The sequence below is a fragment of the Vidua macroura genome, chromosome 7 (genome assembly GCF_024509145.1).
Source record: "Vidua macroura isolate BioBank_ID:100142 chromosome 7, ASM2450914v1, whole genome shotgun sequence".
NCBI classification, from domain to species: Eukaryota; Metazoa; Chordata; class Aves; order Passeriformes; family Viduidae; genus Vidua; species Vidua macroura.
This window is the reverse complement of record NC_071577.1, coordinates 10854432-10877479: the sequence shown is the minus strand read 5'-3', so window position 1 is coordinate 10877479 and position 23048 is coordinate 10854432. Positions and strand designations below refer to the sequence as shown.

General features: G+C 45.0%; 1 protein-coding gene across 1 annotated transcript in view; it reads left to right on the top strand.

Moving 5' to 3' along the window:
• Positions 1-23048, top strand: part of TMEFF2 (transmembrane protein with EGF like and two follistatin like domains 2) — a 125237-nt gene that overhangs the window by 75959 nt on the left and 26230 nt on the right. The window contains exons 6-7 of the mRNA XM_053981736.1: positions 16378-16526; positions 17644-17703. Coding sequence (XP_053837711.1) covers positions 16378-16526; positions 17644-17703 — 209 coding nt within the window. The remainder of the gene's footprint in view (positions 1-16377; positions 16527-17643; positions 17704-23048) is intronic.

Below are 23048 nucleotides of genomic sequence, written 5' to 3'. Positions count from 1 at the left end.
CCGAGAGATACACTTAAAAGGAATTGAAGAATGAGGCGTAACGTTTTGAACCGTGGTGTATTGTTCAGATCTTCCAAAAAGCATCTATGAAACACTCACTGTACATAAATAGTGCTCACCAAATGGAGTGCCTGCTCTCTGCTGGAGTGGCTTAGTGTCAGTACAGAACCACGTCAGAAGCCTGGGTTCCAGCATTAATTTCCTTCTTATGGGCCACTGAGGAAATAAGAGCACTCCCTACACTGGGCAAGCCATGGTTTGGATATATACTGGGCAGCTGTTTCAGAGGTCCACCAATATGTCCAGAGTGGAAGGAGATAAACACTAAGAAAGATCCTTTGGTTGAGTTTCCAGTTGGAAAATGCTGACAATAGAGAGGAGAGGAGTATTTTCTTAAAACAAGATTAAAGCCTGCAAACCTCTGACTTGCAGAGTTAATCAAAATCAAAATGATGAATTGGGGTTAAATATGCATACTCTCCCTTTGCATTCCAATATCAGCAGGTCAGCCAGCAGCAGTGTGGAAGTGCCCACAGTGAGATGCAGGTTGCTAGCTGGAGGGCAGACACACAGCACTGTGCTTGGAGAGAGCTTCCCCTACAGCCTGGCAGTGTCCAAGGAGGTGAGGAGACCCCCTCCAGAGTGCTCCTCTGCCTGCTCCTTCCTCCCTCTGGAGGCTGCAGGTGGAGGAGAGAGGCAGCAGTTCCCTGGCAGGAGGTGCCCAACCCTGGAATGGGCCACTCAAGTGTTTGTACCAGTGATAAAAAGGTGCCTAAATGCCCCTGCTGCTTCCTGCAGCTTTGTCCTACTCACCCCAGGGACTTCTCCTTGTCTGGGAGTGGAGTATCATGCTCTGCAATAGGCACTGTGCTCGTGGTAGGGAACTCCCTTCCCTCCTCACAAGCCTGGCCCACAATGGAGGAGCCTTTTCCATTCCTTGCAAGTGGACAAGGATCCCTCTGGGCAGGTTCAGCTCAGGAGATGCTGAAGCCATTCTTGAGGATCACTGATGACCCTGAGCTGCTACTTGGAGGGAGGCATCCAGGCCTGGAGGAAGGAGCTGGGCTTGCTCACTGTGTGGGTCAGTGGGGAAGGAAGGAGGGCTGGTCCCAGGCATGCTGTGCCCCTGGGTGGCATTCCCAGGTGAGGCAGTGACACTGCAGCGAAATTACAGCAGGTCCCTGTGTCCTGTGCCACTGTCCACACAGCTGGGACAATAAACTCCACTTACCCACAGCAGACAGGCCCGTACACTAAAGGTATTACAAAGATGAACTCTTTCAGTCACTTGTTTCATATTTTACTGCTAATCACTGGTACATTTAGTTTGGATAAATGCTTCTATAAGGCAAGCAAACAGTCAGAAGCACGTGAGGAGGGTGAAACCATATTCTCATGCAAATAAGTGGCTCTGTATATGGGAGATATCTGTGCAAATCATGCAGCTGCCATCTGCAGTGACCCCTGCAATCAATACTGCCCCAGCAATCAATATTTATCTTTATTATAGTATAGAAAGAAAACATAAAAGAAACTAATGATTTTGCCAGCTTCTCGATCCACACAGCAATTAGGTCAGTCAGCTTTGGGGCCCTTCCCCCTTCCATCAGTTGCTCTCAAGCAGAGCATTTGCAAACAAGATGCTGTACTGCTGTAAAGTACTAAAAGGTGGTTTGAAGTCTCACATACATTACACGGGTATTGGCTGCTTCATGTTCAGCAGTGTGTATAATAACTATGTGTGACCTACTTGTTCCAGATGCAGAAACAACGAGCTGCTTTAACATCTGCAATGTCCCAGGCATTATACAGTAGATAGATTGCTGGTTTCTGCTGCTTTTCGTTCTCTTCTAGTGAAAATACACATCTGTGTTCATGGCTGGGCATAATACTTACACATACATGTTGGACTTGTGCTCAAATTAGCACAGAAATGGAATAAAATCATTAAACATGCACAATTCTGCAAAAACTTAAATTTCTGCTTAACTTGAAATCATACCTAAGGCATGAAGTGAAGCTGCTGCAGCATAAATCTTCACATGGAGCTTAACAGTCATGTCTAATAAGAGTCCAGGCAAGGGTTTGCAGAGGGAATTAAAGGCACTGGAGCACGGTCTCTGCATTGCACAGCAGCAGGTGACCAAGCAGGTTGCACCCTCTCACACCCATGTCACTTATCTTAGCCCCAACCTGATAGCACAGCTACCTCCAGTGCCTGCCCAGAAATCAGCCCACTTCTGTCTCTGTTACGTGGTAATGCTTCATTTGGTGTGTGTTCTTTGATTAAAAGATTTTGAAATAAAAGGAAAGCAGCTGACTCCCAGGGAAACTGTTGAGATGCCATGTTGAGATAAGTGTAGGGACACCATTCAGTGGGTTAAGAATCAGCAATACTGGAAAAAATGTAGCCTAAGCAACTGGAAATTAGTCAATGAAGTGTTTGCAATGAAAGGCAAAACATGAGGAATGTTAGAAAAAGCAAGATGATTCCTACCAATCTGCATATTACATTTTAATTATGAAGCCTGCTCTAAGAAAGGGCCAGGCTGGAGGCTTTTATAGGAGGCTGGTCAGCCAGATCCTGTTGCCTGGAGTATGAGAGCTGAAGAGAGAACCCAGAACTTCTTCATTTGGGACTTGGGGAAAAAAATGCCATATGAACAGACACAAAAGTGGGAAAATTAGCAAAATACAAAATTATAGCTTGAATTGCTGTCCACAGCACAAAAAAGAACAACATTGCAGCAGCTCCAGCTTAGGTGAAAGATCTGGCTTATTAGAAACCAGGGTCTAGACATTGTGTTAGGGTCAGAAAATGAGATCCCCAGGTAAGCATTGTATGAATGCCATGGTTCCTGTCAGGTTTCTCTCTGGCAAGCTGCTGAAGTACTGTAGGACTCTTTTCAGAGGGCAGTTTCAACCTAAACTAGTCTAGGTGTAAAAGTGATTTTCTTCTCAAACATAAACAGGGAAAGATTCCCACAGCCTTCAGAAATACCCTAAATCAAGTAAAAAATAGATGGTTTTCCTCTTTCTCAAAAGGGGTCTGCAGAAGGAGTCAGGAAAGGTATGGAAAAAGCAGTTGGCTTTATCTGCAACAGCCCTGAGAAAAACTATGATCCAGTTCTCCAGAAGAGGATGAGGGAATGAGCTCCTTGTGTTTCTAAACTGATTGCACTACTGGTGCCCTGGCTAGAAAGGTAATGCTTGGAAAAATGATGGCTTGTTTGGCCAGCTGGTGAAATTGTTGTACTCTACATATATATTTTTTGGGTTTAGTTAAAACCAGCCATTTTTCCCAGTCAGGTGAGTTTCACAGAACCACTTCACCATCTCTGCATCCTTCATCCTGTGCCAAAATAGCCTATTTAATTTTGAAGTGAGACTGATTCCCAGCTCCTTTAGGATGATGGCTGGGAGAATTTGACCTTTCTCTCTATTGAGTCAATACAATCCTTCAGAGGCTTATGTTCATTTGAGTAAGTCCTGCCTTTCCAGATTCTCAGGATTTATTTTCTTAATAACATCCTTAAAAAAAAAAAAAAAAAAAAAAAAACCAAAAAAAAACCCCTTGTTTTAACATAAGCCAAGATTGTCTGGAGTTACTTATACTTCATAGTGTTTTATTACCAATACACTTTGGAACACTCTGGTAAATAATTCAGCCTACACAAAGAAATTGGCTATATTTTCTCTATACATCGAGGAAGTCTGTTGTGTAGACTATATATCATGGCTCTAAATGTTCTCAGATAAATGCAAACCCACATTGTATTCCATCTGTACTACTCACCCAAGCAGGTTTTTAAGGACCCCATATGACACATCCATCTCTTATCCAAAAACTAAAATCTCTAACATTTGGTTTTGTAATAAAAATGACATTTTTTATCTTTTGCAATTACAGCAAAACCTGCTGTGTGTCCAGGGAATAATACTCTACACAATCATAAAGCTTTTAGATCATTTTTTCCCTTGTGCTTCTCTTTTCAGATGCTCACCCAAACTTGATTTTCAGTTCAAAAGGTGAACTTCCACCTTTCCAACTTAAGGAAGTAAATGGAAGTTATCCCACTGACTTCAGTGAAACAAAAGTTCTCTCCCAGTTTGATAACTGTGGAGTAACTTCTCAGTAGCCTGTGGAGCCTTTTGCCTGGTAGAAGGGAGAACAAACTCAGATTGTGAATGCTCTGAATAACTTGGAAATTGTGATGATAAAAGCAGAATTTGCCTTAATGACTGCTTCAGTTGCTTCAGAGGAAATATTGATTTGTGAAAAGCCAAAAATAATTTCTGAGATTTTGGGGGGTTTTCATGTATTACCATGCCATGCTCTTGTATAAGCAAGACACAAATTCTTCTGAAATTCAAGGAGAGGAAGGCTTGTAAGAGACACAGTCATCATTTGTCTTTGCAATTAGTAGTCTGTCAACATTAGAGTTGGTGGAAAAAAGCTGCAATAATTTCAAAAGCGTGGCTCAACACAGACTGATTTTCCTGTTAGGTTTCCATGGCCAAGATGCCTATGTGTGTGTGTGGATGGGTGGTTATGGCAGAGAAGCCTGCAGGGACAGAGGACTGTGGAAGCAGGGAGGAAATGTAAAGCTGACTTGCAATTAGCCCAGTTGGCTGTTTGCTGAAGAGTGGGGAGGAGCTGCAGTGGCTGCCCGCGTTCAGGGGCTCGGGGAGGGTTTTGGGGACACTACCCAAAGGTGGAAGGGAGGTTGGCCTCTCCTGCCTTCCCTCTGCCTGGCTGGGGGTCTGGAATGGCTCACCCAGCATGAGCAGGTGAATTAAAGGTTGCTGTGACGTGGGCAGCTGGAGGATTTGGGGTGGTAGCCTCGAGCTGGTGTGGCTGTGGGACTGCATTAACACTGCCCTGCAGCTGTTACAAGGGTGCACGTGTGTGGGGCAGCAGCAGCATCCCTCTCTCTTCTCAGGCAGTGTCTAGGTACAACATATACATGTGACAGCATGGTGGAGAGCCACCATTTCAGGTGTCCAGATCAACGGGGGAGCAAATGAACACAGGGTTTGGGGTTTTTTTTTTACTCCTCTGCCACCAGCTATGACAGTAGTTTTCAGTCCTGGGTAGGAAAGTGTCCCAGCCTTCTGAGCACATGCCTTTATCTGCACTGGGAGGAATGGCTTTGGCAGTCTGTTTTGTGCTCCTTCTGTAATACAGGGTGTTGTAAAGATGCCCCAGCTCCTGCTGCTTTGTGAGAGGGGCGCAGGCGGGTCCCTTTGGGCCCTGCAGGGCAGCGCTGTGCGCGGGTGCTGCCTGGAGCTGAGCGAGGCTCAGGTTGTACCCCCACGGTGACGTTGGTTGTGTCACCCCGTGGCTGGGAGAGCCTGGGCTCACCAGGCTGTGAAAGTGCACATAAGGGATGATAATGTGGTAATGCACATCAGATATTAATGTGCATTGACACATAATCATCTGCGTACATCGAGGCATTACAGCATGAAAGAGCAAGTGCAAAGGCCTTGCAGAGCAACGTGCTTTTGCACCTTTCTTTTCCCCCTGCTTTCTCTCAGCCTTGTTATTTAAAAGTAAGCTTTCCTCCCTCCCTGGCCCCCATTTAGGCGAAGTCATCCCCCAGCAGTGAAGAGAGCGGTGCCTTCCTGACGGCCTATTTAGTGGCAATAAAAAGCCGATTGGCCTAATGCGCAATCAAGAAAAGAGTGACATTTATTGCTTTGGTTTTATGATGCTGTGAACTGAGCAAGATTTGGAGCCTTACAGTGCCTTCAGGGGGCAGGAGATCACCAGCAATGAATTGTATTTATACCTTTTCCAATTTCCTACTAGCGTTTTAGCAATAAATAGACTGTGTTGTTATTGAGTTTTATGTAAGTATGTTTACGAAAGCAGGAATACAACTTTGTAGCTCAGAATTACATATGTTGGCTAAATAGATCAACAGAGAGAATAACTATGTAAAACACTGGGAAAGCACTTACCAATTTATTATCAAATGTCTTAATGGAACGCTTCATCTCTTCCATCTTTATGTTAACTATTAAAATAGAACTGCATCCATTGCAGGAGGTCGGAGGCTCCTTCACACACCCATGTAGGAACATCAAGGCCACGGTTTGTTCACACATCTAAACCATTAAAAATACATTCCATGCATTAAATATGAGCCTGAGGAAAACTCAGTAGGAGCTGATGCACAGGGCTGACCTCAGCTCTCACAGCCCCTGCAGAGTGGCAGGTGTCCCTTCCTCACAGAGCCCATCTCCTGCCCCAGTCCCTTCCCACGTGTGGGCTGCGGCTAAAAGCCTGTGTGAGATGTCCCCAGACATACAGATTTAATTGCTATGGCTCAGCCTGCCCGTTTGGTAACAGAGCTCTCCCCTGTGGAGCAGCACGGGTGCCCCAGGGACACCTGTCCTGGCCAGTGCACAGCACTTGCTCCTTTCAAGGAGCTGCAGGTGGATTCCACTGCTCCGTGTGCCAGCCCTGAAGAAGGTTACTCTCATCCCATTAGTTTCCTGGCAAGGACGTGTCCTTGAGATGGCACATTGCAGTCATTTGTCTGTCTTGCTTTCCCTGGCAGCAGTACTGTCCCTTGGGGCTTGATCCCAAAAGCAGCCAGCCCGTGGCCATCACGAGCAGCAAGAGCAGAGGCAGACCCCAGCCAGCAGGAATGCCTAGTTTTGTACAGCAGCTTTTACCTACAGCCCTGAAGGCTTTGAGGAAAAGAAGGGTTACTATTGCACCCTCCTTGCAAATGCAGTAATTTGCTTGGCTGCCAGGCTCATACCTGTGGGCTGAGATAATGTGAGGTTATCCTGTGCACAGATAACCTTTCTGCCTGTGCAGGAGGTGCAAATAATGCCTGAAGGAAAGCCTGGAAGTATTCTCCTAAAATGTCATTGAATAGCAGACTGGATTTTGTTTTGTAGTTGCAGACAGCTGACCAAGCAGGGTATCCTGGAATATGTGGCCAGTTCAGATGGTGCTGCCTCAGGCAGGTAGCCCTGGTTAGGGTGTGGTGCTAGTAACACCAAGGTTGTGGGTCCAACCCCTGCATGGGCTGCTTTGCCTAAGGTGATCCTTGTGGGTCTCTTCCACCTCAGAGTGTTCTGTGAATCCCTGAGGAAGCGAGAGGCACACATGTTTAAGGACACAGAGGGGTTTATGGGGGGAGCTGTTCTGGGCATGTGGAGGCAGACTTCACATTGAGGAATTCCTTTGCCACAGTTTTTGCTCATTTTAGGAAGGTCCCCACTTCCCTTCCCCACAGCACTGGCTAGCTCATGTGCAGCAAGGGAGGGTGCTGGCAGCACACTGGTCTCTGCTAGCCAAAAGGCCATCATCCCTTTACTTTCACTGATAAATCAGAGTCCACTTCCCACTTTCAGAAATAACTTCTAGTGTTAGCAGAAGTTTCAGCAGAAATTTGCAGTTGGTCCCAGACAGAGCTGCAGTTCTTTGTGAGCAGATGGATCCTTCCTGCATGGAAGGCCCATGCCAGGACCTGCAGCCAGCTAGTGTCCCATACTTCCCACTGAACATTGCAATATTCCCACTGGCTCTTCTGTCCAGAGTGAAACTGTGGGATTTGTGGAAACAATTTTCATTATTCTGCTGGCTTTAAAGAGAGGAGTGAAGAGTATCAGCAGTGTGAGGCACACAGCAATAAACCGTTCATGAAGGACAGCCTCAAATGTTTACAGAGAGAGAAACAGTCAGCAAAGCTTTGTTTTAGCACAGACCACAGAGATGTGAAGGACACCAGGGGCAGGCAAACCACAGAATGGCATTTATTTTATTCTATGAGTTCTAAATAAACTTTACACATTAGATACCTGCAGACACTTGAATTGGCATGTGCACAGAATTAGAATTTTCTTGTCACACAGCTAGCATGGGGGCTTTTCCATGACTCTTCAAACCCAGTCATCAGCCTTGGGATTCTCTGTTTGGCTTTAAAGCATCCAGTGTAGCAAATATCACTTTATACAACTTAGTATCTTTTCAATAACAATGATATTTAGCAGGACAAAAAAAGAGAGAGAGAGGGACACGTTTATTTAGCCATAAAGTTGTTAGCACACAATTTAATGTACTGTTGAGGGCACCAGAGGCATTGGGAAGCCAGGTGAAGGTCACACTATAATTGGTGCTGTGAATTGTAAAAAAGAAGCAAAGGTGACATTTGTAATTTTTTTTTTTTTTTGATCAAAAATTTAGTAAAAAAGTTACAGGTCAAAAATTAAAGGGGAATTAGGACTCAAGTTGCAGTGTCTTGCACTGCAGATGAAAGATTTTTTTTTTTCCTGGAGCTGCAGCCTCCAGGATGATTTCTTGAAAGCCGGAGGAGCATGAGCCCAGCTCCTCACGGAGCTCTGGGAAGCAGCCAGTGCCCAGGGACTCTCTTCAGGGCTGTACAGCAAGGGGTCTCCAGGAGCAGCCCATGGTTTTGGAACATCCTCCATGAGGTGCCATGCAAAGCATGCTCTGAAAAATCTATGGGTATTTTTAAGCACTGCCAGTGCATCCCTGCTATGCAGTAGCAGCAGCAGTGTGGCAGCTGTAGCCCAAGCTCCTGGCTCTGTCTCCAGCTACACTCCCAGAGTGTGGTGCATTTGGTATGGAAGGAAGGCCATCAGTAAATATATTCACCACTTTAGTGCATTTTAGCTTGACATATGTCCAGTAAACAATATTTTGGGCTCTTGCAGTTAAAAAAAAAAAAAAATCACCTGATTATTCAGTGCTTCCTTCTGTTATGATGCTTTGGGGTCCTTCAAATCATTTTCATTATGCACTACATAATAATAAAAATCTCCATGCAATATGCTGATAATTCTGTGCATGGTCTCTGTGATTTCTAATTGTTTGAATAACAGGATGCTATTGAAATGCCATGCAGAAACATTGCATCACCCTGAGGGAATCAAGCTTTTCTCCTTTTACTCCTGGTGAAGATAAACATTTGAACAGTTGAAATAAGTAAAATATCCCAGGGAAGCCACCATGCAAAGTAGGCATGCTAAAGCCCTTAGTGCAGAAGCAGGGCTGCAAAGGACAAAAAGGAAAAATAAATTAGATAAATAAATAAGTAACAAACATTGAATGGAAGGCACTCAAAATAAGCTGTGCTTTTCTTCTCTTGTGATCTTAAAGCGGAAGAGAAGCACTAGCAGGCCCAGGAAAGAAATACTGCATGCTATTTTTGTGCTGCCATTATAAAATATGTATTGTTTATTGTTCTGCACTGCAGCTAAAGTTTTGCATCAACCTCAGAAATTACGGCAAAATTTGTTTTGAAGGAGACACGCAGAGTCTCTATTCTTTAAGCCTCTTAATGATGTTCTTAAGAGTGCAGTGATAGGATTTCAGGCTCCTGGCAAGCACAGACAGGTTGTAGGGTATGATTCATAGAAAGTGTAAAACACTGTGTGCCAGTGTGCACTCTGAATACATTTTATGTATATGTATGTCAGCAGATATATGATGTTCAGTGCATGCCAAAGCAGGCAATGATGCCAGGCGGTTTTGGGTGCCATCCTCTTGGGCTGAGCTCTATGTGCTGCAGAGACCACTGTGGGGTACCTGAGTTTGGCCAGACTACCAAAGGTCCCTGGTGACTCTGCATTGAGCACGACACCCCTTGCCTCTCTGTTAGGGATGTAATGGTGCCAGCCCATTTCTGTAGGGCTGTCTGAGCCCACTGTAAAGCTCAGAGGTGTGCTTGGAGATGGGCTGAGGGTCAGAAGCTCAGATTTATGTGCTCCTTTTGATACTCACATCAAAACAAAGGTGTGTCAAAGCTGCCTGGAGCAATCCAGTTTTGCTGCCTGTGTGTGCAGGTGGCTTTGTGGGTGGGTGATATGCCGAGGTAGGTACAGAGGTGACCTGTCCCTGCTCCCCAGTGAAGGGCTGTCACAGGCTGTGTGTCTGAGCAAGCTACCTGAGCTCCCAGAGGTTCACCTTGCCCAGTCCCTGCCTAGAGCTCACTCCAACGTCTCTGCATGATGCTGTGTTGAGACATTAAACCCCCCCAAAGCTGCCTGGGTAAATGAGAGCTCCCACAGCCTCCTGACACGTGGCTGAGCTGTGCTACAGTGCCTGTTCCAGTGTCAAGGCATAATGTTAAGCCTGGCTTCATTTCAGCTTGCCTGCTGGTAATGTCAACAAAGATGCCCTGTGTACCAGAAAGAAAAACCTTGATGATAGAGAAGGCATTTGAGACTGATTGCCAGCTTCTTTATGCAGGCATATATACTGCCAGGTTTGCTTTAATGGCAAATGGGCATTAAATGGGCATTTAATGTCCTACTCAGAGGGGTAGGGGGCTTGGAGAGGTCTATGCTGACATTCAGAACTTTGAGTTTCTGATCACCATGTTCTAGTCAGAGCAGAGGAAGATAAGAAATGTCTCTGATTGAAATATCATAAATGTACAACAACTGTGTTATTATTTATACACTGTTTTCTGGCAAAGGACTTTGGGCTTTTTTATGCTGCAGAATTTTCTTGGGGTTTTCAATGGTTTTTTTTTGTTTTGGTTTTTTTTTGTTGTTGTGGGTTTTTTGGTTTTTTTTTTGTGCCTGGAGAAAATATATAACATTTAAAATTATTGCAGAATGGAACTTCACCTTCCCTGTAAAATAGTGCTCTCTGAGACATGGTGGGATCTCACACTTGACCAAATTAGCATATGCACTCAAATATCAGAGCTCTGACTAGTAAAAATAACACTAGATTTGCATGTTCACATTTTTAGCTCTTGCCTCCCTGTCTCTTTGGTTTTATGTCTTTTTTCTTGACTGACAATTCTCTTTGTGGCAGATTTATTGCTGTTCTGCTGTTTGGACCCTGTAATCAACTAGGCATTTGGCTGAAGACGTTAGTCATTTCATTAAGTACTTCTCTCTCAGATATCTCAGGCACAATTTTCTATTGCTCTGGTTCCAAAAAGCAAATGACCCATGGCCAGCAAAGTCTGAATATGAATCTTTAATAAACAGAGGTAGTACCAACAATGCTCTCAGGTTTCCAAACAGCAGAGGGCTAATTAAAAGATGCTGAATGGGGAAGGACTGCCACTGCCATCTCGCTCTGACAGAAATGTGCCTGCATCTGTTCCCAGTGAAACCACTCTTTTGGAAGCATTGTCTCATTTATCCACCTTGCTTCTCATCAGAGCTACATAGGAAACCTTCCTCATGCTACGTGCAGATACTGCATAGTAATTTTTTTAAAATTATTTTTCAGTAATACATTGCTGGAAACAAAGACTGAATAGTTGTCTTAGGAATAAAGATAAAGCATGGAGTGTGTTTCTTTTTGTCATCACTGTGTCACTAATGATTATATTCTATTCATGAACTAAGGAAATAGAATTATAGTATTCTCCTACCCTTTGTGGGCAAAGAACCATTCCCTCATTTTATTGAGACTCCTCCCTAAAACACAGCTCCTCTTCCAGGGACAGCCCTTCATAGCCATGAATCCTCAGTACCTTGCTCTCTGTGGGCAAAGGTACTCGCTGTGCCCAGAAAATAATACCATATGTTATTTGCAGAAGCGTGGAGTGTTAGGAGACTGTGCACTCACCCACGCTTGGTTTATTGACCCCATTAATTTTTATGGAGACTGATTCAAGAGGAAGCCAAGTTGGCTGCTCCAGCTTGGCCAAGCAGCACATCCCCATCACTGCTGGCACGTGGACCAGACTGAGGGCTGGGCAGCATTTCGTCATGATCAGGATTTGGGCTGGAAAGGAGTTCTTTGTGCTCTTCTCTCATTTCCCTGGGGAGGGAAGAAGCACGATAAACAGGTGAAATCCCAAATTGCCCGTGGGCTCCCTTGTGCTGCTGAGCACCCTCTTTGCAGTTCTGCCTTGTTGGAAGCTGCCAAAGCTCACAGACCAGAGTGCAGCAACACACGCCCCACAAGTCGGTAGTGAGGCACAAGGAGGTGCCTGTCAGCATCTCACCTGCCTCAGGCTAAGCTCAGCTCTGCCAGCTCTCCCCCAGGCATCCTCCTGGGCCTCTCCTGCATCTTATCTGCAGAGCTGCACCTCTGCCTGCAGACACTTTCTGGTTCATTCCGGGTGTGACATTCTTATGACAGGATCCAGTGTCTTCAAGCAGTGTTGCAAGATCCACCATGGCGAGGTAGCCCAAAATCCCCTTAGGAGGTGCCCAAGCTCATCCCTTCAGCAGTCCTTTTTAGTTTGCTTTGGTGTTTTTTGCTTCCATGATCACCAAAGTAACCACATTGCTGGATGTTCAGCTCCTCCAGGATTATCATCATGTGAAATGAAATGGAATGAAATAAAGTGTATGAAAGAAAGGGAATGCATTGGAGATTATCACAATGACCTGGAAGAAAAGACATAAGAAAATGAGCCTTGTTTAATGATTGTTTATAGTGGAAGCCCAAATTTTAATCAATTAACATATGAGCCCATTACTTGAAGTTGCAAAGGGCCTGTAGAATAGTATTCCTTCCTTTTCAGAGGAGCTGCAGGGTATCTGCTGACATCTGGGAGGCTCTCCTTCCTCACAGAGGCTTTTAAAGCTGCATTTCTGACTGCAGAAGGCATGGTTAAATCTTACACATGTATTCTGTGTATGCTCTTGGGTAGAGTTTCATTCTGTGACCCCCTAGGAGACCTCATTGACCTTCCCACAGTGTCTTGAGCACCAGGAACGCTCAGTCAGCCTTTCTATTGCCAGGCTTACTTCAGTGCTACACTTAGGAACACAGAAAGCAAATAGATTTATTGATAGAACTATAATCAGAAGTCAAAGGCAGGATGATAACATGGTCAAATGATCAAATTAGTTAAAATTCAAGGCATACTGGAGTGCCTCAGGGACTGGGAAGCTGCAGGCAGCCAGCCAGCCCATTGGACACACCCTTGGCAGTGGGATGGGTGCTGCCAGCCCTGTGCATGACAAGTGTTAGGTGGAGGCTCTCTTCAGGGTAGGGGCTTTCTGTGTCCCACAAGAGCTGAAGGTACTCTCTGTGCCCAGAAAATAACACACACCCTGAGCCAAGGGATGTCACAGTTTGGTTCTTGTTTAACACAAGAGAGTCCCGCTCTTGCATTTTATAATACTTCAAGAAGTGAAGGCACCTTTACAGGTTTTCATTCCATCAAATGCATTAAGTGCTGTTCAGCATGTATTTATTACCTGGCTGGTGGATCCCACTGAAGTCTGAGCTGTTCTCAGAGGCTGCATTTGCCTGGGCACACATGTTTGAAGTACGTGCCTCGTCTCTTTCCCTGCAATTTGCCCTTCTGGAATCTGGCAGCATGGTCCAAATGGCAGACTTTTGCTTCCTCCAGTTTGAAAAAATGTGTTGGAATACCATCATTTTCCCTGATAAGAGAAGAGGAGCACTATAAATTAAAAAGAGCCAGCAACACAGGCACATTAATCTTCCTTATGCAATCCTACCTTTTGCACTTCATGACATATATTAGATGTCAACTTAATTGTGCAGCCTTAAAAGTAGGATTTGAGTGTATAACTGCAAAAGCAGTAATAAACTGTGGATGCAAGCTAGAAGTTGTCTGCTGAAAACTGTGCAAGGAGCAGATGATCCTTGCAGCAAGGAGATCGGGGTGGCAAGTTTGGTGTTTTTTCAGCATCCCTCTAGCTGGCTCTGAAAATCAGGCTTCACACAGGGGATCCCATAAGGCTTTGGAGCATATGGTGTCATCCTGGGGGAGTCCTTTTCTGCTTCAGAGTGACCTGACCCCAGCACAAGCAGCACGTGGCTTGTGGTGCTCACATGGTGTGTCCTCTTCATGCGGCTGCTGCAGAGGTTTGCTTGGAAACTGTGACAACAGGTGTCACAGTTGAAATTTTAGAATGGAGTACAGAAAAACCTTGGTTCTCTTCTCAGTTTTGCTGGAAGAGGTCTGGAAAGTAATTTTGGGTCTTTGTGTTTTGGAAGGTACCAGAAGATGTAAATAAATGCCTAGTGGGCTCTGAAGCAGTCTTTGAAATCATGGGAAATAGGTCTCTGAGATACCGGGAATCCCACACAAAGTGTTTGCATGCATCTTTAAGCATTTAAACACCTTTAAAAATATGTCTCTAAAGTGTCTAACTCTGAGCATAGGTTCCTGCATCCCCTAGGTATTCTTGAAACTGCATCCAAAGTTGCTGAGATTTCCCCTAAGAGCACCCTTTTGTTGTAATTTTCCCGTTGGCTTAATTTTCTCTTGACTTGAAACATAATATATATTAACCTTCACTCATTTTTCTGTAGCAAAATGTAGAGAAGTGAAGCTGTTTCTTAGCTGGTTTATTACAAAAAAAAGGAGCATATGGCTGATTGTGTCCCATCTGAAATGCAAATGGTAGAGCTACGTGGAAAGAATTGCTATTACTTGAGCAGTAAATGTTTCCTAATGAAGTGAGTTTGACTAAGGTGGGAAGCTGGAAATGGCTGCAGGAAGAAATGATGATGGTTAATATTTCAGTGGAGCAGAACATTCTTATTCTGCTGATAAGGAGATTCTTGGGAAATGCACTGGATTTTTTTCTTATATTGTGTATGTTTATCAGTGTGGGGAAATTGCTACGCACAGGGAGCTAGACGCTTTTCTTTGAGTTATGAAATCACGTAATTTAATTTATAACCACAGCTTTTCACCACTGGCCTCTTTTTGAACTGAAGTTTTCTGTATTTAGTGAACATTTGGGGTAAACAGACCTACCCAGTGTAAGAAAAAAATTCTAAAAGACAACTACTGGCTCCACTGTTTTCCATCACCCTGGGCACATTCCTGGAGGCCAGAAGCCAAATGTGGTGATGAAGAGATCTGACCCTAACTCTCCAATTTCCTTCTTCCTCTTTCCACCCAAGTTTTGTGTATATCCCTCTACACCTCCAGTAGTCAAAGGTGTCCAGATGTCTGCTGCAAATGGGAGGTGGACTGACTTTTAAACACTTTCTTAAATCAAGCAGCGAGGCTGGAGGCTTGACATTTCCATTACTTAGCTTTCCAAAGGGAGAGCCGGGGAGCTGGCACTGCGAGGTTCAGCACAACCAGTGGGCTGGAAGATAGAGCATCAATCGCACTGCTTTGCCTTAATGTCAGAAGGAGCCAGGAAGAGTTTGGATAGCAGCATGTGCACAATTACGTGCTCAGAAGAGCTGGAGCAGCTGCCAGGTTAGACCTCTGGCTTTGTCCCCAGGCAAGATCACGTTGGGTTTGCTGAGGCTGAGCTGTCTGTTACACGGCACAGTTGGGGGACAGAAGATTAGCGTGCCTTTCCCCTGCCGATGCCCAAGGCTACCTGACGTTGCTAATGATAATGAAATAGCAGAAACCTAAAGAAAAGAGTCTGCAGCCTGCCGTCAATGGACATAATTAGGTTTCTCCATCTTAGAAGCAATGGCAAGGCTTGCTGGGATCAGGGTGTGTCCACGTTAGTGCGTTAGTTCAGATCCAGAGCAAGTGGAAAGTGGAAGTGAGTTCCTCCCTGTGCTCTGGTTAACATCACAGGGCAGCCCAGGAGCTCACAAACTGGGATCTGGAGTCTCTGGAGATGGCCCTAAGCAATCTGAGGATGGGGCCACCACTGCCCTGCCTGCATTTGCCCACACTGTGCTCTTGGACATGGGAGCCCTCACCCCTCAGAGAGCACAACAGGAGACCTTCCTGGGTAACACCTGCGTAAGGCTTTTTGCTTGCTGAGTTATCCAACTGCTTCATAAAATGCTTGTGCACAAAGTCTTCCCTAAAACAGTATTCTCCTGGTTTTAATAGTGAGTAGCCTCTCTTTGTCCAGGAGCTGGGGAGATCCCACCAGCCCGAGGCACAGAGAGAGTGCGGTCACATCCCTGCTCCAGTCTCAGCCTTGGCAGGTGGTTTTATCCCAGTGGGGTGAAGTGAGGCTTCAGTTTCACATCTGTTACATTTAGAGTGCTTCTAGGTGCTGTAATTATTTTCAGAATTAACTCATAAATCAATATAAACCCACATTTATATGGTATTCCATACAATGGACTGCACCTGAACAGAGGCGAATTTTGTGGCTTCTTTAGTTTGCAGGAGGGCTCAGCAGCTTTCTTTATCTGCATCTCTCTTTGGTTTACAGGGGATTACAAGTGGTAATGCTGTGGTACAGTTTTCCATGTAAAACATACTTCTTTTAGCTTTCTTTTTGCTTGCTTTTATGTGCCTCTTCCCTCTCCCTGCATCTCATTTCCATCAAGAAATACGAATGACCTCTTGACAGAACATTCCGCTTTCATTATGTTGATTTGCATTGTACAGTCAGAATAATACAAACACTTACATTTCTGAGATGTATTTGTGATGTCTTGAAAAAAGTTTCTCATATTAGCCTCTTCTTTTTTCTTTTTCTATATCTTTTCAGGTGTGTGTGCAACATTGACTGTTCTCAAACCAACTTCAATCCTCTTTGTGCTTCCGATGGGAAATCTTATGATAATGCATGTCAAATCAAAGAGGCATCATGCCAGAAACAGGAGAAAATTGAAGTCATGTCTTTGGGTCGATGTCAAGGTAACTCTCATAACAAAACTCATTTCAAAGAATGTTTTCAATTTTTGTTCAGGGAGAAAAAAACAGAACCAGGGCTGGCTTCTTATTTGGTAATTGTTGTATTTCCATTAAACTGCTGCAGTTGATACTGTAGAGCACAGAGAGGTGAGAGGCAGAGCCCTCCGTGGTGCAGACACAGCAAGGCATGAGAGGGGGGCACCACTCCTGACCCTGCCCACGGCCTGCCCCCAGCAGCAGCAGGGCCCTGCCCGTGGTTCTGCATCAGTCACCAGTCTCCTGCCCCGAGCAGCTTGCCCAGAGCTCTGGCTGCCAGGCAGCAGTTGGAGCAGGACAGTGGCAATGCCCCTCAGATACATTTTGCCACCCAGGATGGATATTCTGGTGCTCCCTCAACTGGAGCAGCATGAGGCAGTCTTGGGAGATTCTCTGAAGAGGTGCTCCCAAACACAGTGCTTGGGCTGGTTCTTCAGCTGACCCTTGCTGGGCCCCAGGATGCCTGGAAGAAAATTTTCCAATCATGGCTGGAGGCTCTCTCTGTTTCTCCATGATACAGTGTTTCTCTGTGCCTATCTCTTGAGCTATTACATCACCCTTAACCCTTGAGCTGATTTTAAAAACCCTGTTTTTCTCTAAAATGAAAATGAAGAGAATTTGCCTTTCAATAGCTCCTGTAAATAAAGTGTCTGCTGAGGCTCAGACTCCCAATAGCTTTTTTCCTTAGCTTCTGACCCATCAATCCTCAGTACATCTACTTACAAGGCCATAGTATGCAGGTGTATTAAACACATTCCAGTTTACTCCTGTCCCTTTAAAGTTAACCAGCCTAAGTGGCAGTTCATTTCAGGGTACATATTAAAACTCCCCAATTACTTCAAGTAGAGCAGAAATGACAACCCCTGCTTCAGACTGATATATTTATCCCAGCTGCAATCTGTTATCACATATTGTTAGAAAAAAGATCCTGCTGCTTTCACCTGGCAGGCCCAGGAGAGCCTTGCAGCCAGCAGAGGTGATGTGTGTGCAAGTGAAGTTAGCCCTGCCTGGGCACTGTGGTGGGGGCATGGGCTGTATCGAGCCCAGGCTCCCCAGGCAACTCAACACATTTCTTTTCACACAGACAATACTACAACAACTACAAAATCAGAAGATGGGCATTATGCAAGGACAGATTATGCAGGTATGGTTCCTGTTCTGTGAGAATCACAATTCACAGGATCTGTGTAAGTCTCTTTTCTCCTTCATTTGCTGAGGTGAAGGGTCCTCATATTCTAGTATGGTTTTCCTGGTTTACTTTAAGAAAACACTGTATTTTCATTACTCTTTCTTTCGCTACAAACTCTCTTCTTAATAAATGGGCTGCTTCTATTTTTGTCAACCTACAACTACTCTGGCCATAAAACACCAGTTTTGACAGAGGAAATAAGTACTGTAAATTATTTGCCAGAATTAGCAGACATTATTGAAAATTACAGAATCAGTGTACTAGATTATGCATATTTTTGTCATGATATACAGGTTTAAGGAAGTGAAAATCCAGCTCATAGCACTGCTGGGATACTACGAAACGCTCCCATAATAGATATTACCTGTCAGCATTTAACTATGAAGTTAATAAGGCTCTTAAAATGTGGGGGGTTTAGGTGATAAATGGGTTTAATTTATTTAGAAGCCACAGTAAAATGTAATGGCTGAATAGCCCTATATGACACTTGAAATTAAAAACATGTAAATACTAGTGAGGTTTGGGAGACATTTTTTACACCCTTTGCCTGGGAGGATTGATTTAGAAATTGAACATGTGTGTGCACGCGCACGTGCATGCAAATGTTCACAGCTCACACTGAGAACAAAAGCCTCTGGGAAGGTCTGGTGAAAATGGGTCAGGTGATGCACTCATTGCTTCAGTTTCACAATATTTCTGTGGTTTTGAAGTGTTTGGAGGGAGTAGGTGTGGATTGCTGGGTTCACCTGAGCTGCATGGCTCAGGTGACACCCAGGTGATGGTTTCACAGGTGTGAACATTTCCTGCTGGGAGAGTGCTGAGGCAGTATTTAATCCAGCTGGTCATCTCCTGTGCTATCCCTGTGGCAATGGGGTACCTGGCCTTAGAAATTATTGTTCTGTTCCTACTTGAAACAGTGTGTGATGATTAAAACATAGAGCTCTGAATAAATGATGTCTCGGTGAGGCAGAGCATTGTGAGGTATTGCAGCACAAAGCAGGGAGGGTAGAAGTTGCTATGGAAAGAAAATGCTGGGATGAATTTCTAAAAGATCAAGGGTGAGCCATGGCCCAGGTGTTTCCTACTGCCAAGGAGCCCCTTCCATTGGTGAAGACAGGGGCATGCAAAGAAAAAGTCATCAGTGTCTTTCCCACAAATTCTTGATTACCCTCAGCTTTTCGTGGTAGGTAGTAGTCAGTTTCTATAAAAGGCTGGAAAGGCTGATGTTGTGTCCTGGGGGGACAGGGGACAGGAGATAAGGCCAAGTAGGCCAAAATTATTTAAGTTAGAAACAAGGCCAATTAATGTTATCTTAAATCCTTTCTCTTTCTTGCTGGAGAGCTGAGGAGAGCACTGGCTTCCCCAAGCTGAGATGAAGGCCTGGAGACCCTTTTCAGTGTGCAGCCTGTCCTAGGCTGCTGCTGCTGCCTGGTGGATTTGCTTTAGGATGGCAGGAGCTCACATCAGCTAGAGAGGCAACAGCAGGCAGTAACTGAGTTGTAACAAGAAGGGAAGGAAAGGCAGGCTGGGGATTAAGGAGGAGGAGAAGATTGCAGTGGTGATAATAGAAAGCCACATCATGGGTCATGGAGGAAGAGGAGCACAGAAGGCACCTTGAGCTCAAGTGGGAAGAAGGAAGAGAACAGCTCTTGCTTAGGAGAGATTATCTTTCAGCCCACATTCAAGAGGAGAGGTGGTGGGTAGAAGAAAATTGACTGCAGCAAAGTGTTGTCAGGGGTTGGGAGCCAAGGAGGGACCTCAGGAGGAATCTGGGTTACTTGACAGGGAGGGCAGTGCCAAGGCACAGAGGAGCAGGTCTGTAGTGGAGATGGTCTCCAAGCACCAGGAGGTCAGAAGGAGTGTGGGAACAGAAGGTCCAGTGAGAGATGACAAAGCCTGTGGAAAGGACACAGGACACCTTCCTTCCCTACAGCCGTGGGAACGATGGAGACGTCCTGAATCAGAGTGAAATCCAGCAGGTACCTCAGGCACAGGAAGACACCATTGTTGCCCCTTAGAAACCCCCTTCCTGGGGTTTCTGGTCTGGCTTAGGCCCCAGTGGGCTTCTCAAGGGTGGTGACTGTGTTCCCTGGGCAGGTCTCAGCAGTTCTATCCATTGATTTAACCTCAGCCACAGTCATCTGTGCCAGCTGATGTCTTTTTTGTGTGCACCTATTCCTCTGGCCTAATTTTTTCATTTTTACATACAATAACAGCATGTAGGGTGAAAATTGCTAGTTTATGCAGGGCAATCCACTTGCCTCCAGTGTCCCCAAATGTCTGGGGCATAACCCTGTCAGAAGACCTTAGGGGAATGGGACTGCTGTATCAAAAAGCTGCAACAACTCCAGCCTTCCGGTAATAATCAGGGAAAAAGAAAGCAGCAGTGTAAAACTGAGGCTCGGTGAACATTCATGCATCAGCTTTTGCCAGACAGGAAGCTCTGTGCCATCCTCTTGTTCTTTCAGCTGCAGAAACATTTGATGGTGATGCCTGTGATAATGTGGTATGTACTACTTTTTTCCCACCTTCGTATCTCCTCAGACAGGAAATGCTGCCCTAACCATGGGAAGCTTTGTGTGAAAAAGCAGCAGTTCCTCAGCCTCTGAAGCAGTTCTTCCTCAGTTCCTCAGCCTCTGAAACAATTTCCCCGAGCCTGCGGCTTTCCACAGAATACCTTTGTTCTCTACCATTTAATGGCACTAAAAATCGCCGAGACCGTGAACACCGCACGCTTGTAAAAACATTGCCTTGTATGGACGGCCTTTCCCAGGGGAGAGTATAGCAGTGGGCATAATTGATGTTGTCAATTATGCTAATGCAGCCAAATGCTCTTTGCAGGGACTGTGGTGGCTGAGCAGTGCGGGTTTTTCCATAACCTCCCCCGCATGGCCACCACAGGGCCCCGGCAAGGCAGCAGCCCTGCAAACAGCCACAAGTCCCAACACCCAGCTGAGTTTTTCCATATCAAACTGTTTAAACTGTCTGTTCATCAGCGCTGTCGCTCCCTCCTGTTCTTGCCAGCCCGCTGATGCCCACCACTAATGCACAAATCTTTCAGTCTGCAAAGCCGAGGGTACTCACTCCTTCGGGGAGTAAATCTGTGCAGTAGGTTTGCATCGCCTCAGTTTCTAAGGGCTCTTGCTTTACACAGGCAGGATTTATGCCAGCACTCCGAAGTGCCAGACCAATATCACCCAAAAAGTGGTACCCCCTCTTACAACAAAGCAAACCTGAGAAGAGTGAGCTGCGGGAGGCCCTTCTCTGACCCTGTCCTGCCTCTCCAGGGTCACCATTCTGCCCTTGCCACTGCTGCCCGTGCCATTCGTGTACCCTTGTGCCTCTGTGCAGTTCTGGCCTCTCCTTTTTCTGAAACCCCAAGGTATTTATCAGACTTGGGCAGATTTTCATTCTCCTCAACAAATGGCGGATCGTTGACCTTGATCAAGTTTGTGCAGTGAGATTTGGTTTTACTGAATAAATGAATGGGTGTGATTTTTCCCTCAAATCCAATAGAAATACACTTTATCTTGCAATTTCCATGAAAGAGCATTTTGAAGCATTTTAAGTGTAATGTATGTTGTAGAATGTAGTGTCTGAGCTGAAAGTCCCATGATGGATGTTTTCTTGAATTTCCCCATTATATGCATAAATAAGGCTGTTTTGGTGGCATTTTGGAATTCAGAGGCCAGGCAATCAAGAAGTTCTCATCTTGTTAATCCATTTGCCTATTTATTTGTATTCTTCAATATTTATATTCTCTTCTTAAGATCTGGATATTAGCAATTATCCCCCTAATGACTTTATCCTTTCTCATGATCAAATTACAGAGGGTTTTTTCCAAGCCGTTTTGAGCACCATAAGGAATAAGTCAGTATGGATGTGCCATATTTCAGTGTTATATATTCATGAAAATTGTCAGCAAAGACACTGACAAATTTGATAGACCTATTCAATAATATCATCTTCCAGGCCAGACAAACCTCCCCATATGAGCATTGATTAGATCAAGTCTCAGCAACTGAATGCCAGCAGCGCAGAGAAACTGATGGAAGGGGAAAGGAGACATTTTCAGCCCAAACAGTCTCCTCTGGTGAAAAATGTGCATCCACAAGTGGTCAGTTTGAGCTCTATTTTTGGGTTCCTCGAGGGCAGTAAACTCTCCCTTGGCAGCAGCCTCAGGTGGTGCCTTCTGGGACTCCTGCAGGCAGTGCCTTGGCCTGGCTTGCCAGTGCTGTTGCTGTGCCCAAAACTGATAATGAGCACAAAATGCTGCACGTCTGCTCATGGCTGCTCTGTTCCCTGCTCACCCTCCTGGCTTCCCATGGGATTTCAAACCTGCATGACAGTCTTGGATCTTTTTCAGCGTGCTTCCTGGCACCAGGGCCGTCCTGGCACTCCCGGGACTGCTCGGGCGAGTAATCCAGCAGATGGATGTGTTGCCCAAGCAAACTCAAGAGCTCCACCAAAAAGGGCAAAATCCATCTGTGTCAACACATCATCTTCCCTTGGCCTGGGGCAGGGCTGTGGGATAAAGGCCACGAGAGCCATCATACATTACAAGGATAAAGAAGAGTCTCAGACTCTTCAATGAGTCCCTTCAAAAGTCCAAGAGTCTTGGAGTCCAAAATAAATGCAATTCAGTCACCGGCGTCTTCGTTGTCTGTAGCAGGCCTGGAGAGTAGCCAGGAATCAGAACAGCAGTGCTGAATTTCTATAGTGACAATTTAATTTTTTTTTTTTTTCCCCCTGGATTAAAACATGAGAACTTCAGACTAGATTCCTTCTCCAGATCATAACATTTTCAAAGCAGGTTAAGTTTGGAATCTAAACCACTTGACATTGTCCGTTTAAATTAAATTCTGTGTCTACTACTGTGTTCAGCCATTTGCTGAACTGCTGAAGAATAATAAAGCCCCAGAGCTTAGCTATGGGATATAAACTATGGTGCATTTTTGCTGAGCCTTTGTCAACCAGGCTTTCCTTTCTTCTTAATGGAATTAGCAAGTGAGACACAAAGCTGAACACTGTGCAATCACAGCTAGAGAGAAACTATTTCTCATCTGCAGCTTTGTAAAAATGTGAGGGAAATTACACCCTTGCATATGCAGATTTGCTTGCCTTTCGATTCCTCAGACTCAGAGGTTTTCACACTAAATAAATAGATTATATAGAAAGCCTTCCTGCTATTCCATCAAATCACTTAAAAATTGAAAAAACTAGATTTTAATATTTTGACACCTGTGTGGCAGCATGAATGCTGTCTAGCTGCAGCTTTTACCTCTGCTCACACACACACA